We start from the raw sequence: 20,000 nt of genomic DNA on the forward strand, positions 1-20,000 counted from the left end.
GACGAAGAGACAAACTCTTGACTGTTCTGGGCGAAGTTTACTACGACGTTTCGGCCGTTCGGCCTTCTTCAGGTTAAAAATTAAAAACTAAAAAACTATTTACAATTTTTAACCTGAAGAAGGCCGAACGGCCGAAACGTCGTAGTAAACTTCGCCCAGAACAGTCAAGAGTTTGTCTCTTCGTCGCTTTTCCTTACGTTCACTTAACTACAAATTCGCGTCGAGACATTGTATCCTGTGGATCCTCTTACTGGGAGTTCATCGTTAGATCAACCAACCGTACACTGCTTATATATATATACAGACTTCTTTGGGCTGTCTGAGCCAACGGAGATAGTGGCGTTCCAAAAGGATCCTTTAGCAATTCACAGAATTTTATTTACAACCATTAGCGCGGAGATTGCCATCGTTCATTAAAGACACCACTGATCTGCTAAATAGAATTAAAGAGCTCAACAAAAATGGTACTTTCCCTAAAGGCACCTTGTTGGTCTCTTGGGACGTTGTCTCAATGTTCCCCAACATAGATAATAATTTAGGTCTTACAGCAGTTGAAAAGGCCCTTGATGCCAGAGACAAAAACAATACCATGAACCAAATGCATCCTCGAAGCAGTTGAAATCTGCCTGAAATGTAATCACTCGGTTTTTAAGGGGGATTTCTTTTTGCAAATTCATGGCACAGCAATGGGCCCAAAGAACGCATGCAGCTATGCTGATCTAGCCATGGGCGAACTAGATCACAAAGCAAAATTTTGCAGCCCCCTAAAACCAGCTTTATGGTGGAGATGTCGGGATGACATTTTTTATCTATGGCAGCAAGGTCCCTGGGCTCTAGAAAACTTCACAGGATTCATAAACTCTCTTTACCCTACCATCAAGTTTGAATTAGTTTCTTCTGATATCTACCTTAATATGCTAGACGTCAAATAGTATCTAATTGAAGGCTTAATTAGAACAGACATTTACTCTAAACCTACAGACAGTCATCTGTACTTGCCACCCACTAGTGCTCACCCCAAACATGTATTCAAAGCGATTCCATACGGAGTGGCCTTGAGATTACGTAGGAATTGCTCAAATCAGAATTTTTTAGAGACGCGAATGCTGGAATATGAAAGGTACCTTGTTAATCAAGGTTACCCGAAAACACTCGTTAAGAGGCAATTCCTTAAAGCCTCGGCCATTCCTAGAGATCATCTGCTTTTGCCCCGAACCAGGGAGAACAGAAAACTGGTTTTGTTAGTGATGACCTTCAATCCTCACCTACCTAACATAGGGTACGTCATTAGGAAGCATTTGCACCTGTTACAATCTAATCCCAAATTAAGAGAATTTTTTCCATCTAATTCAATTATTCCCTCGTTTCGTAGAACAAAAAACTTGAAAGAAATTTTGGCGCCATCGAAATACAGAACGAGGGTAGAACAAGAAACCATTGAAACAGGTGGTTGCATTAAATGCAAACGTAGCAGATGTGATCTTTGCAAAAACTTTTTGATAGAATCAATTTTTTTTCAGAGTTTCCAAACCAATAGAAAATACTTTATTAAACCAAGACTGTCGTGTGATTCTAAAAATGTAATTTATCTTGCATCCTGCAACAAATGTCGCTTGCAATATGTTGGTTCAACGGCAACACAATTCAAAGTTAGATTCCGTAATCATAAATCATCAATGGTAACGAACAAGAAAACCTGTGAGGTCGCGGTACATTATAACAATAGTCCGCACGCCCTTAACGACTTTTCTTTCCAGTGTATCGATCAGGTGTCTGCTACCAACTGCACTGAGATTTTAGATAAACTTTTGATTACGAAGGAAGCGTACTGGAGTGCGCAACTTTTCTCATTAGCACCTTTTGGCCTTAATAAAAGGAAAGAATTCTACTCCAGGAACAGAATCACCTACAACCAACCGACCACTTGAGTCGTAATAATCTGCAAGCTTAACGAACCATATAACTTTACAACTCAATGTAGCACATGAATTCTTTACTTTAATGATAGTTTTAGTTCTCGCTGTTATTACATTGTACCTTTCGGAATAGAATTACTTCTTTTGTTTTGTTTTGTTCGTAATGATTTTTTACTTGTATTGTTGTTAAGTTTTGTAACATCCCGAAAATTCCTTGTAAACCATATATAAGCTCTTAAACCTAATTATTATCCACATGCTGTAAACTGATGAAGGTCTAAGACCGAAACGTTTTTAATATATTTTACTTTTTAGCTTCCACCAAAAGTTGTCCGTTCTCTGACTCTTTTAACTTTAAATATATATATATATATATATATATATATATATATATATATATATATATATATATATATATAATACAAAGACACTGGACGCAACATCAATGTAAAATATTGCTCTAGGATGTAATCAACATACTTACGAAAATGTTGACCTTAAATGTAAACCATCATGGTAACATTTGTGTAAATGCTCAGCGGCAAATAACAGAGGATGGTCTGAAATGAAAGGCGATTGATGTTAGAAACGCTTACCACGAAACAAATCCATTTTGTAGGTGTTTACAGAAAAAAACCTCGTGGGAACAGTGAGCATGCGCTGTTTGACATTTTGCATATTAACTGCTCATAACTAAAAAAAATAAACCGTTTTGCACATATTGCGTATATTGCGTATTTTACAGATTGACATCGGCGAATATTGTGTATATTCAACACATTGTGACAATGTCCAAATATGGTCATAGCGCACTCCATATTGGTCGTGCGTACTCAATGTATATTCTGCGATGTACGTAAATTGTGTTTCGCGGAGAAAAATGCAGTTTTTCCAGCTTTTTTGTTTTTCCCAACAAACGTAGAAAATTGTGCTTTGTCATCAATGTGTTGAATAGTAAAGCAATTATCCTGCTCAATCTTGCAGAATATCGCCTGATTTTAGCCAACTCGGCCTACGGCCTCGTCGGTTAAGTATCAAGTGATATTCCTCGCGATTTCGCAGGATAATTGTTAAATATTGGGCATATTGTGTTGTGTATATTGCGTTGCTTTGGGTATTTTACAACAAGCCGAGCTGAAGGTCAAACAAAGATGTGTTCAATGTCACTCAAATGTATGCAGTTGGTAGTTGAACTACCAACTGCATGCGTCGGGCAACCTATTTAAGATGAATAATGCGGTCTAACACTTTTTCCTTCATAATGACCACTGCCCTCTTTTTCAGAGGTTTGTTTTGAAGAACATTCTAAAATGAGTTCCTCTTATACAATTTTTCTAAAGAAACAACAAACATGTAGGACTCTTTTGGATTTACAATTTGTACAATTGAGGTATTGGGTTACCACTGCTAATTATAACGCCAATTTCGTCCACGGTACTGTTTTCTATCTTAATTATTGCTAACTGATTTCTTGTACTTTTAGCGTGACTGAAAGGGGCACCTTAAACCTGTGTATACACCTTCTTTTGGCTTTGGTAAAATATCTAACACAGCTACTGGTCATAAATGCCACAGGTGCACAACTAAAACTACTGCACAGCAAATCTCAAATCTGGCTCTTTTGGAAGTCAGCCCTACAGGCCAAATGAACAAATATTTGAATCTCTTACCTCCTGTCAGAACAAAAACGGAACTAATCTTCCACTTAGCCAAGTTTGTAAATTAACAAGTCATCTAACTATTGCTGTAATTTTTTTTTCTCATAGTCCTTTAATTATTGCTGTAATTTGTACCTTATGATTACCTGCATTTTTTCAATTTGTACCTTATGATTACCTGCATTTTTTCATAACTTAAATTGTACGGGGAGCTAAGTAGAAAACGTATCATTATCATTATCATTATCTCTACGTCAAAGCCTAACCATTCGGTAATTTCGCACGTGAAGAGTCAGGTCGTGTGTTTGACATGATCTCTGGTACTGAAGTGGTCTGACCCTCTCGCCTTTATGCGTAAGCAGTAGCAGCTCTGTCCATCAAAGTCTCGCGCTCTAGTGCTCTATCGTGTTTGCCACAATCTAAGTGTCACTTCATCGAGGAATGTCGTAGGATTGCTCGCATGCAACCCACCTCAGGGCAGGCAAAGACTGCTTCTTGTTAGCCTGTGAGGTTCTTTTCAGTGGCGGTGTTCTGGTCCACTTGATCACCACTAACTTGTTCTTGTACGTTTGTTCTAGTTGACTTCATCGAAGTGAAGGCGCTGACATGTGTTTCGGTAGCTGTAATAGTCGGTAATTCCGACAAAGATGGACACTTCAACTTCATTACTTTACCAGAGCCAATATTCTACGCCCTCCTTACACGAAATACATCATCTTCATATTTGATATTGTTAAGCAGACTGACTCCTTCGACTTTCAAGGATGGCATTTTGGGGGCCCCGATTGATTCACACAGGGTTACATTACATTGAAGACTCCGCCAGGAGATAGAATTGCGTCTTTCATCTGAGTAGGAGTTGAGTTGAGATGAATCCTCATATGTGATTTTATTGTGACAGCTTTTCTATCACAAGAACCCTTTCCCCCTTGGGGGTCTAAAAAACCAAGACGCCTTATGGCGACACCAGACTGCTTGGCAATGACTCTTGCACGACCTTGCACACACTATAATTCCACCACAGTGGTAGCAGCCGGTGTTGTCCTGGCGATAGTACACCGACTTAAGCTCCGGCATTGTGATCTTCAGTTGTCTTACAACATATGCCATGACTGCAAGCACTGCACAGCTATCCTGGCTGCATGTTTGAAATAAGTGCACAATGGTGAGCATCTGTATCTCCTCACTCTCAAGCCTCGTTGCTACCATCACGTGCCAAGGGGTTTACCAAACCAGCCAGTTTCATAAATTGGCTTTCTCTGTACTTTCGTGACTAATATTCTATCGCCCAGTCTTGCACTAACAATACTGACGACTCATCTAGTTTCTCTAAGAGTTTCACCTGACATGAATCCTGGTTAACAGAGCGAAGAACCTGTACCTGTATTATTAATTCGAAGGCACAAAAAAATGCTTCAGATAGAGATTTCAAATAAAGTGGAATCCGTAGAATGAGTCTCAAAATAGTGACAATGCATCCTGTATTTCAACCAATCCATATAATTTTTGTAAAGTTGTCACTTTGGCTGCCAGCTATGTTTCAATTTTAAAGTACTGGTACTTTGATCGTCTTCTGTATAAAATGTTTTTCATTAAGGAACTTAAGCCTTCACTCACTACTCAAGAGAACTCCATTCGAGCTAAGCTTTTCACTTGATTGTCATCTCTAGGGTCAACAGTACAACTTCATGCTTTAGTTTCATTATATATTCGAGTTCATTTTTATTTTCATTGCTTGATAATCACTTAATTTAAGTCGAAACATCGCATTTTAAACTTTTTTACCTTTTATTTATTTTTTTTTTTTTACTACCTTGTTTAATATTTTATTGCAATTTTTTTATCGTGAACCTTTAAAATTCAAGGGGATATGATAAACAGTAAGCGACTTAAGTATTTAGCTATGAAAAAAAGATCAGAATCGTGTTACATCGTCAATTCGGATATAGCGAAAAGAGATTTCAAAATAAGGCAGCTGGTATTCCCACTCGCTTTGTCCTTAATGCAAATGCTGATAGATAATTATTGCTATAGTCGCTCTTGAGGTAGCGCTTGCTTTCCCGTAGGTGACTGCTACTGATCTTCGGTATTACATGAGCTGCTCATGAGCATTGAGTCAACCTATGAAAATGGCTAACAGGCCCCCTAGAAAATGACCCCCACCAAAAACCCCCTGGCCTCCTTAGTTCGCGTGAAATATTAGTAAGCGAGTGTTTCTTTAGGCATGTACAAGTTGCGTGACATATTAATGAACGAAGGCAGAGGCCGTACAAAGCTTACTTCTTCAGCCAGTGAAATAATCTTAAAAAGATTTTTTTCTTATGTAAAGCAACTGTCAAGAAATGTGATGTTCCGTCGGGAAGCCGCACGGTAATGTTATTGGTTACTTAAATTGTCAATGTGGTCCCATGTGAAGACGGTCGTTTGTAGCGAAAGTACGGATGAAATGGACGTTAGCAAAAACCAGGATCGGATCGGATCAAACCGGACCGGATCGGATCGGATCGGATCGGATGGGATCGACAAAACTCGGACCAGCTCAATAACAAACTTCCCGCTAAAAGTAGACAAATGAAATCCCTGGGTCACCAGTTAAGGTTACTTCCCACCTTCGTGGGTGTCCTTCGGGAAAACGTTCGTGAGCGCGCCAGTTTCAATGAAATCCTAACAAACTATACATCATAAGAGCGCTTAGTAACTGTAGTTTAAGCGAGATTTCCTTTTAGTAAGTGTCAGAATCGGATCCGGTAAGATGTGAAACCACCAAGAGTTTTCTATTGAATTTATTGAGTATTGGATGCCACAGCACGAGAAAAATGACTGCACAATGTTATTTACAAGTCATCAATCAACAAAAGTGTGTAGGGGAAATTCCGATATTTAAAATATTTTCCCGTGGCGTCCATTTACACCACACGTCTCCCAAATTTTTAGCTACTCCATACCTAGACAACCAATCGAACAAGCCTGTCACACTTTCGTTGATTCATGGCTTGTGAATAACACTATGCAGTCGTTTTGCTCGTGCTGCAGCATCCGCTACCCGATAAATTCAGTAGAAAAACTCTTGATAGTTTCACATCTTACCGGCTCCGATCCTGACACTAGATAAAAGGAAAACTCGCCTAAACTACATTCACTAAGCTTTCTTCTGATGTATAGTTTGCTAGGATTTTATTGAAACTAACGTGCGTACGAGATTTTTCTCGAAGGACACCCGCGAAGGTGGGAAGCAACTTTCACTGGTTTCCGATCCGATCCGATCCGATCCGGTACGATCCGATCCAATCCGACCCGATCCGGTACGGTCCGGTCCGATCCTATCCGTTCCGGATATTGCCAACGGCTGGATAAAAGCCAAACCTTCATCAACTTCCTGTCTATTATAGCTCTCAGGTGCAACTTTGGCTTTAATATAACGAGACAGCGTAATTTGATTAGTTACGATTGTTTAAATGTGTTGATTTCCTTGATCATGAAATTGAAGAAAAGGAGTGAGCTATTTCTTATGAGTATTCGTATTCAAAAGCCCTAGACAAATTTTTGTATCCTTGAAAAGAACACCACTTCCTCTTATTATGCAATTAGCCAATTCTTAGATTTATTGTATGCAAAGGATCTGTTTTCCATTGATTACACGTCCCACCAGAATTACTGCGCACAATGCTTCTATGATTGATAATATTTCTACCAACAATCTATTTGCTCGTGCCATTAGTGGCCCTTTTTCATTTGATATTTCCTTCCATTAACCTTTTTTTTTGCTCATTAATGGGAACTTTCAAAGGAGTGATGATACTAAATACATCACTTACCATGAAAAAATGCAGCAAATTTGGCCAGATTTAGAGAGGAATTGGGAGAAATTGATTGGGGAGATACTTTAGGATCTGAACACCCTTTAGATGTCTACGAAAAGTTCATAGAAAAATATATTTCAACTTATAATAGGTGTTTTTCCACAAAAAAAAAAGTTAAAGCAGTAAAGTATAATCTTCATAAGCAATGGTTTTCAAGCGGTCTGTCGAAATCTGTAAGGAAGAAAAATATATTATATTAGCGTTTTCTGAGTAACCCTAGCCCTGAGAATGAAGAGACTTACAAGTAGTAGAAGATGGTGAATTCTGTATTTTTGGAGGAGGCCAACGTACGAACAAGACGTTATTGATATCTATCAGGGCCTGTCCAATGTAAAACGACCAAGCAATATCAAACACTGTATGGTGACCAAACATGCTGATGTTGAAGTGAGTGGACAAAGGGTTAAAAATGTTTGATCTAACTCAAATCAAACTCAAAAAGCAAAGAACTATGGCTGAGCAATCGAGGTACGCATTCACGCGCTGTTCGATACGGCTGTCCAAACGAACAAAGCCCATCAAAGGACAAAATAAATGTTTTAAGGTGTTCGATTGAATGTTTGATGGCCTTCAAATTTGATCAAACACGATCAAACAACACCAAACAAGGTGGCCAAACTGTAAAATGTTTGGTCACCAAACAATGTTTGATGTTGTTTGGTCGCCAAACATTTCCCGTTTCAACAGGCCTTAATTAAGATTCTTCGTTCTGAAGCAGCTGCAGGATATGATAACATTTCGATGAAGATTGTAAAACAAACTATTAATCTAATTAGTCATCCTGTGGCAAATTTCATTAATTTATCAATTAGATCAGGTAGTGTTCCAGATAAACTAAAAATTGCTGGAGTCATACCTTTGTATCAATCAGGGGAAAATAATGTCTTTTCATATTACAGACCCGTTTCAGTCTTACCAGCCTTTTCGAAAGTCTTAGAGGAAGTCTAAGAGAAAGTACTTAATTATATGACTAGCTCCGTGAGCTGGCAGGATGAACCAAATCCCACGCTGTGATTGGCAACCCGAGCGGGCAAGATGAAAGTATCTTGCCCGCTCGGGATTTCTGGCTTTGTCTCGTAAGATCAAAGATCATTTTTTGGTGTTTTATTTCATATAATAAATCCTTTATTGACCATTGACCTCGACTTCGTCTCCGTCCATAAACAGGCAAAAAAAAGAACTTGGGCAATATCCAGCCATCTTGACCTCCGGTGCAACAGAGTCAGAGATCACCACCACAAAACCGCATGGTGAAGGTATCTTGAAAGCAACGACATCGTGATTCCTGATACCTTGTGGCACTAAACCTTTAAAATTGCGGGTTTGATTTCTGCAGTTGTTTTAGCGATTAGCAAAAAAACATTTCTCAGATAAACAACTTCGTTTCCGTCCATAAAACACGCAAAAAACGAACTTGGCCAATATCCGGAATAACTCAGAATCTCTTGAAATTAAGGTTTTCAGTTTACACAAGTCGTTTATATAAATAAGGAATAGCAGAGGTCTCAATATAGAACCTTGTGGTACTCCACATCGTATCTTCTATATGAGATGAGCATTGACCATTAAATTCAACAAGCTGCTTCCTATTATTCAGATAACTCGAAAACCAATTTAGTGCACAGCTTCGAACACCATAATGCTGAAGTTTTTCAAGTAACATACTAGGATCTACGGTGTCAAAGGCCTCAGACAAATTAATAAAATGAAGCTAATGATGCTGTTTTTCAGTTATGTGTCAATTCCTCCTTCGTAAATATACAATCTTGTAAAGAGCTAAGATCCTTTCGTGCTTTTGAAAAGCAAAGTTGTTGTACCCTTACTTTCCGCACTAATTTTGGTCAGTTTCCTTCCGTGGGCGGCCGTCACGGATTTCGTAAATTTTCCAAAATTATTATACCACGTTTATTGACTTACCATGGAGTATCTATGAACAAGATGTAAGGGTAGTATTTTTTTCGATCATGTGCCACCTTTGACTCGGTCACCTGAAAAAGTCGCTCTTAAACGTGTATGCTTCTTAGATATGCGCGTTAATTACGGGTTTGAATTAGTCTGGGATAGCACTTGCTCAAGTTGAACACTGCATCACCTATCAGGCGCGGAAAAAGTCGAATTTATCGCAACCTCATAATTCGTTCCTCCAGGTTGATATTCCTCTCCTATTGTTGTTTTTGTTTTGATTTGTTTTGTTTTGTTTTTCATTCTCTCATTCCAATACTGTTTTACAAATAAAAAGAAGGGGGAGTCACGCCACATAACAAGCAATCAACCCAGACTACTTCAGTCCAAACATCACCAGTCAATTCCGGTGCCACAGAGTCAGAGATGACCACCACAAAACCACATGGTGAAAGTAAGTTGAAAGCAACGACATTTTTACGGTCAAAGTCGATTCCTGATACCCTGTGGTACTAAACCTTTCAATTTGCGGTTTTGATTTCTGCAGTTGTTCTAGCGATTCGCAAAAGCGTTTCTCAAAGAAAAAAATCGCCTTTTCTTTGTTCCATAAAACATCCCTCCACGGAAAATCGACGGAGTTCTTTTCACAAAATATCGCTCCATAACAATCGCTTACCATTGACAGAAACTCGTGATCTTGAAGCGTTTAACTCTCGTTCAGCGCTGGGTTTTTTTTACTTTAAAATTTTCCTTATTTGGATGTCAAGTAGCTCGTGCATTTTCCAGCGCATACAGCTTTGATCTTATTTTGTCCATATTTGGGCATAAAATTGGTGTCCAAAAATTCCCAGCTTTGTTCCAAGCAAAACAGTTGCAAGTTACACGATTCAAGGTCATGTGCTTCTGCCATTGGCTAATGAATTAAATGATAAGTTGTGGGCATTTCTTTGTAAATGGATGTTAATGGTGTTTCGTCCATTGGTGTATCATATTTTACGGCGTTGTAAGGAGAGGAGGTTAGTCCTAATACAGAAATTCGGTTTCCCTTCACAGCCATCCTGCATCCTATTGTATGATAATGTTGGTTATATATTGTTATCAAATTTAATTGCATTTAATTTAATATGACATCAAAAAAGCTATAACTTAAGACTTAAGGACGTTCGCGCGAAATTTTTTCAACATTGATTTTCTTCCGAAACTTTTTCCACTATAAGATGATGAGTTAGTTATGTCAGAAATGTAAAAAAAATGGGGGGTCACCGACCTCGTTTTGGAGAGAACATGTCCGGAAAAACACCCAAAATGTGACAAAATCGGGATTCGCTATCGAATAAGGCCAGTGTCTGTAAACCCAAATATATTGCAATTAAATCTTTGAAGTGAAATCTTCTCTGCCAAATATTGTTTAAGTGGACTAATTAAGTGAATTTAGTCAACTGGTGAGGTTCCCTTAAAGATCAAGTTCGCATTTAGCGACAACAGTTTCACGCGCCTTGCAGCCACGAGATGGCAGGATTTGATGTCCCTAGAGCAGAAATCTTGAAATTTTTTTAACGTCCGACATTGAGTATTTGTTCAGTTTTGGACAACGTGGAGATAATTGTAAATAAAATCCGTTTCTGGAAAGAAAAATAGGGGTCACTGAACGTCCAAGACCGTTAAATCCAGGCAAAGCTATAGCAATGGCCTTTTGCCCTATCAGTTCTCATTTTATTACTTAGCGCGCGCGCTCGTGTATGACGTGCGTGTGCATTTGCGTGCGCAGTAAGGATGCGCAGAAGCAATTGACGCGAACGTCTTTAAGAGAAAGTATCATCTGATGAAATGTCGGACAGAACGTTACGAGAACGTTTTTATCCCATGTTTTTATATATATTGGCCGTTTTTATACTAGGGACGCATAATTCGTCTGGGACAAAGTTGGGCGAACATTTTTTCTGCGTCTGTTAAATTCGTCTAATATAAAGACGGGCACAGGACGCATTATGCGTCCGGACGAACTTTCCAGTTTTCTTCACATTGTTTAACTCCGTTCGTGAATTTCTTTCGCAATATACAAGTCTCGAAACAAAGCGAGCTTAAATTGCAAACTGTGCCAGTGACTGCAGATGACAAGCAATCAACCAAGTTAACCACAATTCAAACGTTACCAGCTTCCTCCATTTCATCGGTTTCACCAATTACTACTCCACGTCGACATGGTGCAGGTAAGCGGAAAACAATTATGTTACTAGAGTAAACGTCATTTTAAGAACTTCGTCAAACCTGGCAGCATAGAGTCAGCGATCACAACTGCGGGAGGTCGTGAGTTCGACTTCGTCTAAGCCAACAGTCAGGGTCTTTAAATAACTGAGGAGCTGCCTTTGTAAAGACACCTGAAAATGATTACAAACTATATATAGCTAGTCTTGTTGAATAAGGAGGATATGCCGCAGGCTCCCTCTCACGACCCTTCAATGTTCATAACCCTGTGGGACGTAAAAGAACCAACGCACTATTCGCAAAGAGTAGGGTATGATTTCTTGTTGTTGTGGTCTGTCCTCTGTGCTTTATCATGGTTGGGAGGGTAAATGCTCGGAGCTACTAGCTACATCAAGCTACTCTAAAATACGAGGGTTAATAAAAGAGATGATGATGATGGTGATGATGATGACGTCCGAATCGAATAAGTTGTCTCCCGCAAAGAACTATAAAAACCCCCAATGAGCAAAAATAAACTCCCGTTTGTCATGTTCAAAGCTCTTGCTTTGTCTCCAGTATCGGTTCGTCTTTCCTGTTATATCCATGGGATAAAACCTGAGAAAAAAACAGCAACTATTAAAGCATAACACAAGACCTTTTGGATAGCGTAGAGTGTTTATATATCCGCTCAAAACAATGACGGGTCAAAGCTAAGCTACAAACGGAGGGAGGGTAGCATTGTTTTCTTCTGCCAGGTTATGATCCGAAACATTAGGAAGGACACTTTCTTTTTCTCGAGGATTTTAATTCTTTCAAGGCCAATAATTAAGAACAACGGTACATTAGAGTCGCTTGGAAAGCTCCGTAAACAGAGGTCGGATGCTACACTAATTGAGCTACAAGAATTCCTGCATAGGTAGATCGTTTATCAAGGCTCTTAATTGGACCGTGTGTCCGGCTGGTCTGCAGGTTCTACGAAGTCACGCGCCTGAGGCGCTATCCCGTTAATAATGGTAATAGTCCAATCCGCTCTTTGTTTGATTTAAGGTGATTCCTTAGTAACAGAAGTTGTCGTAAGATTTTTTTAAAACTTTTCTCGATTGTTCCCTATATTATGGTGACTCGAAATGTGCAATCAAAAAAGTAGGTCACCAAGCTCGTTTGAGAGACATAACTTGCTCAAGTTACTCATTTAAGCATTTCGCCTTCATCTATCAAGGACAAGTTTATTCCATCGGTTCAGGCTACGTTTTGCAGGAACAGGAAGCACAGCTTTGACGTAATTCTTGAAATAACAAAACAGGTGAATTGTGTTGCTCAAAAGGAATAATTTAATGTTTGTTTTATGGCACAGGCACAAGTCTTGAAAAGGCACTGACTACAAATGTTCTTCGGGTGCGTGATCTCGAGGAGACAATTTTGTGTCCACGAGTGATGGCTACGAATATTATCTTTCCTGTAACTTTTTTTTCTGACGTAAATTTTTTGTAATTTTTTTACAGCGCAAAGAAGATCAGTAAGAGAATAAAATTATGACAAAAAAAAGATAGGTCACCAACCTCGTTTAGGAGAAAACAGAAAGCAAATCAAGCTCGACCCCTCGACAACACGTCTCCCCGATAGCGCGGTTTCACTTTCACTGTCGGACTTAAATGTTCTCTAGCATCATCAAGGCTATCACTCGACTTTTTGTTTTGTGAGAGTTGAAAAAGTTTCTTGTTTTGCTCTTTACTGCTGTGCTCTGAAAACGGCCATTCTTCTTTATAGCGAGCTTTCCCTCGCGAAAGGTCGCCATTTTGAAATGTTTTTGGCCACGTTCGATATATCAATATTTACACATGGGTACGAGTCTTTATGGTTTAATTTAAACATTTTTTTGTTTAGAATATCCCTTGAGACTTGTGAGACAAAGAGCCATGAAATTTGACCATAAAGCCTCTTAGCCATGCCTGAATACGAACGGGGCTTACGCTGTGTTATGCGCAGAACAGGATGCGCAGTGCAATACTAGGGAATCACCTTAATGAAGAAATTAAAGAATTAGAAATCCAGGCCCCATTAGTTCATAGGCAGGATGACTTTACCCAGTGAACAGGCCACTATCCAGAATATAAAATTGCTCGGCGAGGTAAAAAAGTTGGCCATCGCTCTCCTACATTCCTTAACTTGGCTGTGCTTTGATTCGTATTCACAGTTACGCTAGAAAATACGTATACTATAGTCTTCGCAGAGATCGAAACCGATGGATAGTGATGTATTCACCAAATAAACATATACGGCCTTCGAATATCTAGACGAGGTGTTAAAAACGCTTTTCTTTTGACCAAACACACCCTTGGGTAAATCCAATCAGCTTGTGAAAGAGACCCAAGTGCAATTGGTCTCCTACTGTGCCCATGTGAAGTCCCCCTTCATTGCCTTGAATACATCAACAATCCCTATATATAAAAAAATACTGTGTAATCATTTTGATTTCTTTCCTAGCGACACACCGTGAAAACCCCGGTGAAAATGTCAAGGACACTTCAGATGGCAACTCACGGCTAATTATTATTGCCGTATCTATACTTGCTCTGATTATATTGGTGATTTGGGTTATTCTTTGGTTCTTCTGCATGCACCAGCTTCGAGTGAAAGGTAAAAACGTTTGGTGTTTAATTAAAGAGGCCTGCTCGGGAAAGAAGGTGGCTTCCATGAAATTTTATCCAAGGCCTCCGAGGAACCGCCGAGATCGATTGTTTTTTTCGATAATCTGCAACTTAGACAACCTGAGTGACAGACGCATTACTGTTCGTCTCATCTCTACTACGGAGAAGCGATAACCAACTAAACTTGTGCACAGGCTTACTATGAAAAGGTCATTCAATACAGGGTACATTGTTTAGAAATTGCATTACTTTGACTTTGCACAATTTGATGCAGGCGAGGGTATCAGCCATCTTAAGAGCATTTTTTACTTTCAACTAATATTCTTCAAAATTGCATTCAAAAGCATTTTTAGTTTTATTAGGGAAAGAAACCTCTTTACTTTGACATATACAGAATTGTAAAGTCAAACGTTGCAAAACTTAGCACCATAGCCAAAAATATGGTAACTAATCGACACGAGAAATTTTGATTTTAGTTAAGACGTTATCGTTCGACCGTCTATCCGTATTTTCAACTTTTCATGTAAGGTCGCACTGCTGAAACCAGCGGTTTTCTGTTTTTTTTTCTTTTTGGAAAGAAGAGATAGAGAAGAGATGGATTAATAAGAAATAGTAACAAGGCGACGAGTACGCAATGCTCAACGGGAAAGAAAGCGAGTGAGCATGCATGAAAAAACAGGCGAAATATCAGTGAAAAATAACTTACGAGAGAGAGAGAGCAAGAAAGAGCCCGAATAAAAGGACGAAATTATAATAAAGGGCAGAGCAAGAAAGAGCAAGCACGAGCACTAGAAAAAAGCCGAATAATGTTGTCTAAGAACGGTGAAGACAGCAAGAAAGAGTACGGACACTCTTGCCGAGGCCAACTATATCTGTCACGCATGTCACAAAATCTGTAATCAAATTAGACAACAGTCTTTATTTCGCTTTTTGAACTTCATAACATTCAACGGATTTAGCGCATAGAAGCAAAAAAAATCATAAACTTCTACTTAAACTACTGACCCGTGATTAAAAATAATTAATATGTTAAAATAGCTATACGTAAGGAGTTCTCTGGTTAGTGGTGCTCAAATTGTCTACTCAACCAATTGCAATTATGTGATGCAGCCCAACACGAATCTTTTTTAAAAGGGAATTGATGTTCACTTGACTAACTTAGATGTCCATTAACTCCCCCTGTAATACCTTTATTCAAAATGGTATGAACCCTAATCCAGAAAAATGCCAGGCAAAGCGGAAGATAATCTGCACTTTTACTTTCCTGGTATTGCCATTAAAAGCACTGATGAGACTAACCTCTTGGGGGTTGTGCTGGATAACAAGTTGAAATTTAAGTAAAGCTATGATCCTTTTGGAATTGCGAGGAAGCCTGAAAAATTCAGGACTTCAACGGGGTTTGAACCCGTGACCTGGCGATACCGGTGCGACGCTCTAACCAACTGAGCTATGAAGCCACTGACGTTGGAAGCTGATCATTTGTGGGTTCCAATGTTCCCGTGAGGAATGAATCAACGATGAAATGATATATGAAATGGATCATATATGAACTGCGGATATGAAATCAAGTGAGGCTATGATAACTGCGAGGATCATGGCTTCACTTAATTTCATATTCGCAGTTCATATACGATCCATTTCCATTTGATTTCATATCATTTCATTGTTGGTTCATTTCTCACAGGAACATTAGAACCCACAAATGACCAGCTCTCAACGTCAGTGGCTTCATAGCTCAGTTGTTGGAGCGTCGCACCGGTGTCGCGAGGTCACGGGTTCAAACCCAGTTGAAGTCCTGAAATTTTTAGGCTTCCTTACGCAACTGCAAAAATTGCGTTCATGACTGTGAGGATCATACAATAGCTTCACTTGATTTCATATCCGCGGTTCATATATGATCCATTTAATATATCATTTCAAAGTTGAAATTTGACGATTATATTTCAAGTCTTTGTCGCAAAGCAAATCTTAGATATGTGCTCTGAACAGATTGAAGATCATTTTGCCATGTATAATAACAAGGTATCGCTCTATCACGCATTTATACTGCCGTATTTTAACTTTTGCAATCAAGTCTGGCACCACTTCGGTAAAAGAAACAGTTACTGCTAAAATCGAGAAAGTACATCTTATCAAGATCTCTTGCAAAGAATAAAACTTCCGACCACGGAAACTCAAATAATTCAAGACGTGCTATTGACAATAAAAAATGAATAGCAAATCGTATAAATATCCACCTGAGAGTAAGGATCTAATCACTTTACGCTCATCCAAGTATAATCTTCTTTCTTTGCGTAAAAGTAACACGACTAAATAAGGTCTAAAATCGTAGAGATATTATGCTGCTAACAAATGGAACGAGCTAGAAAACGATATTATAGAACTAAAGTGGGCACAAATGAGATGAAAAAGAAAATGCAGTTCGATCGCACAAGTTTTATGGTAACTGCTGATTTTGTGGTAACTGCTGCCCTTTGTTTTGTCTTTGTTATCGTTTTTACTTTAAGTTCTCAGTTTCTATTTGTCTTTTAATTTTTAGAATATGTTAGGATCGTGGATTACCTGTAAGGTAACTGACTAAGCTAAGCGTAAACTCCACATTAAATAAACTATCTTCTTAAGGTCTGCCTTGCTGGCTCTATATACAAAAATAAGTATAGCAACTTAATTCCATAAAAATTCTCTTGTTTCAGTCTTCTCAAAGATCTAACTTGGTGACCACTCTTAATTAGTAACAAACATAATTAGCTATTTTCTTTCCTCTTTAAGCCTCGAACTCGAAAAGTCGACGACCAGAAGATCAACAACTGAACAACTGCACCCAACTGAGAGAGCGTGTTGTTTGCCCACCCCCAGAAGAGAAAATGGACGAATACGAAGATATAGATGAAATTAAACAACAGAATATTAACGCAAATATTAAGGTCGAAAGAAAATCACGTTGTAGAAAGTCATTAGTCCAGGAACAAAAAGCACTCATCCATGCACAATCGAATGATGGGTACCTTGTTCCCTTCGACGAATCCACACCAGCTGGAACTTCAAAAAAAGGTGACGTCTTAAGTGGATATACAAAAATTGGGCAGGAAAGGCAGCATGTTTACGCAGTTGTTAACATTGATAACAAACAAGGCAAAGTGACGTTTCATAAAGGCCCTGTGATGCAAGATGGGAATACATGTCCAACGGACAACGGAGGGAACTATAACACCAGTGTGGATCTTTCTTCGCTTGGACTTGAAAATGATGTGACCCAAAGCGAAGCAGCCAAAGCAAATGAGTGCAAAGACTACCTGTATGCAGTCGTCGACAAGACAGTAAAGAAACGACAACCTCCTCAGGTAATTGTCTAGTTGCAAGGTACTTAGTTAAAAATGATCATATACTTGACTGGGATTCGATGAAGTTTACCTCCTCCTTCCCACTGGAAGTTATCTTTCAATTTCATAGAGTTTAAACGATTTTGACATAGCCTATTGTACTATTTAATGTTCCTTGGAATGGAGGTGCAGTAGCCTGGGACCACGCTCCGCAGTAGGGGTTATTGAGAGAGCAGTAAAATGACGAAAAAAAAATTGGCAAGCGAAGCGAGGCGAGCCGAGAGGATGTTTGGAGTAGGAAGGGGCGGCGTAATCACTATAGTTTCTTTCTTTGCTGCAAAGTTCTTGTATTCTAAGTATTCTAAACAAGAGGTGGTCAGAAGTGCTTCTCCAAACCGGCAACAACATGCAAAGATGGGTTTCACGAGTGCACTAAATAACCCTTGCCGCTTTTTAGTCTATAAGTTCTGGGCTATAAATAAATTACGAACAAAATAAATTATTTTTAGATTTCAAACCCTTAACTCAGAAGACTTTAACGAACGTTTAGTCATTTGCAGGTAAAAGTTACGATGGCGGCTAAGTCCTTTAAGGTTTCTTAGTTCCCTTCTTTGGACAAAAACAGCTCTCAAAGTTAACCGCCCCCACCTCCCACTCTTAACATCTTTTGGACTCCAGTTTCGTTTCAATGTTAAATCTGCAAACGAAAAGTCATCTCTGCCAGCACATCTGAGCTGACTCTTATGATGACGTTATCTAATGTTTTCCTTAAAGATGCCTGCCCCATACCATGGTCTTTTATACGCGGATCTAAGCCATTCTACAGAAAAGAGTGACGGAAAAATCACTAGAGCAAACCTTCCGACAGTGTATGCTGACATAGATCACCTCAAGACTGATGCAATGAGCGAGTCAAGATTCCCGCAATTAAATGAGGATCAGCTGACTAACGGACCAGGATGACGTCTCAAGTACGATAAACCATCTACTTTTGAGGAGTTTAAGCAAGAAATCGAGTGTAACGCTTGGAAAAACACAAATATGATGAGTTGGAACAAAAATTGTGCTTCACCTTTGTCACTCAATTAAGACGTTCATTTTTTAAGTGCCGTTTTCGTTCGCGATGCGCTCTAAATTGCAAAATTTCCTGGCATTGGTGTGTTTGAATATTGCAAGAATAACTTTAAGCGACATAATCGTTTTGCATGATATTAATTCCGGAGTACTATGAAATGATATCAAGATTGTTGTTGTTGTTGTTGTTGTTGTTTTATTTTTTTTTTTACCTGGGTAATAAACTCCTTGTTAACTAATTCAGTCGTATTTGGTTGAGGGCTCCTTTCATCTCAGAGTCTCTGGCAATTTCGAGCGCCGCAAATAAGGCTAGAACATGCCAACGAGCAGAGAACCATGTGATTTTTTGACTGTGACAATTTTTGGAGGATCTTTCTCCTCTCTTGTTTTTAAGCAAAAGAGAAATGCGATCCACCTGCGCCTGCGCAAAATGACGCTCTGCGTCAAGAACGTCGTATTCCTTAAATCATATTATCCAAACCATGAAAATACAGATAAAAATAAAACATAGCATAGTAATTAGATGACAAATAATGTACGTAAGTTATTGAAGGTAAAATAGAGGGTTCAACTACCAAACAAAGGAAAGAGTGGCCTACTAGAAATCGCTACGCCATACAAAATTCTTCTCAATCGTATCGTTTATATATGGGGAACGACCAAGCTGAGGAAGTTATCAATTCATGAGCCACTAGAATTTTTTTTTTCCAAACATTTGAAACTAAGACAGCAGTGGAAAATCACTAAAACAAATTGTCGCAAACTGCAAAAGACACCAAAGTATCCCATATATAAGCTACCTTCTTATAGCAGGACAAATTTTAGGAAAAAATCCCAGAAAAAATAAACTTCAAATTTAGAAGTATTATTTATTTCCATTAACTTGAACAAATAAAACAACATTTCATGTTCAGTTGTGATGTATTTTACAATTTGAATTTAAACCTTTTTATAAGAAAAATACAATGGATGAATTGATGCATTATTCCCAGACTTACAAAAACAAATTAAATGGATCAGCTAAGATACTTCAGTAGATACTATCGTCGCGACAAAGCCGTTAAAAATGAAAAAAGACCAAAAAGTAAAAGTTCGTTGTAAGTTAAAACTGAATAACCAACGAGAGTAAACTGAAAGAGATAGGCCAAGATGTTGTAGTCGTTGGTTAAGAGTAGCTTTGTGTCATTTGATATGCAAAGCTTCTTTTATTTTAATTTTAAAACGGGAATTGGATATGTCCAGAAATGCACATAATTAGATGCTCGCGGATTTCAATAAGCGTCACGAAGTGTCCCCTTTCTCTTCTGCCCAACTTCAACATCACTCATGTCACGGAATACAGACAAAAAATGTCACAAAGTGTCCCCCAAATGCTACTCTTTAAGTAAAGATTAACTGCTGCATTTACCCTAAGCTGAAAATAATTCTAACCTTTATC

At 38.7% G+C, this 20,000-nt stretch overlaps 1 protein-coding gene across 1 annotated transcript in view; it reads left to right on the forward strand.

Annotated features, from left to right (window-relative positions):
- Window positions 1–18,451, forward strand: part of LOC138016404 (uncharacterized) — a 290,788-nt gene extending 272,337 nt beyond the window's left edge. The window contains exons 6-7 of the mRNA XM_068863547.1: window positions 16,938–17,509; window positions 18,263–18,451. Coding sequence (XP_068719648.1) covers window positions 16,938–17,509; window positions 18,263–18,451 — 761 coding nt within the window. The remainder of the gene's footprint in view (window positions 1–16,937; window positions 17,510–18,262) is intronic.
- Window positions 18,452–20,000: the final 1,549 nt, after the last annotated feature.

The sequence above is a fragment of the Montipora capricornis genome, chromosome 9 (assembly GCF_036669925.1).
Source record: "Montipora capricornis isolate CH-2021 chromosome 9, ASM3666992v2, whole genome shotgun sequence".
Classification (NCBI taxonomy): domain Eukaryota; kingdom Metazoa; phylum Cnidaria; class Anthozoa; order Scleractinia; family Acroporidae; genus Montipora; species Montipora capricornis.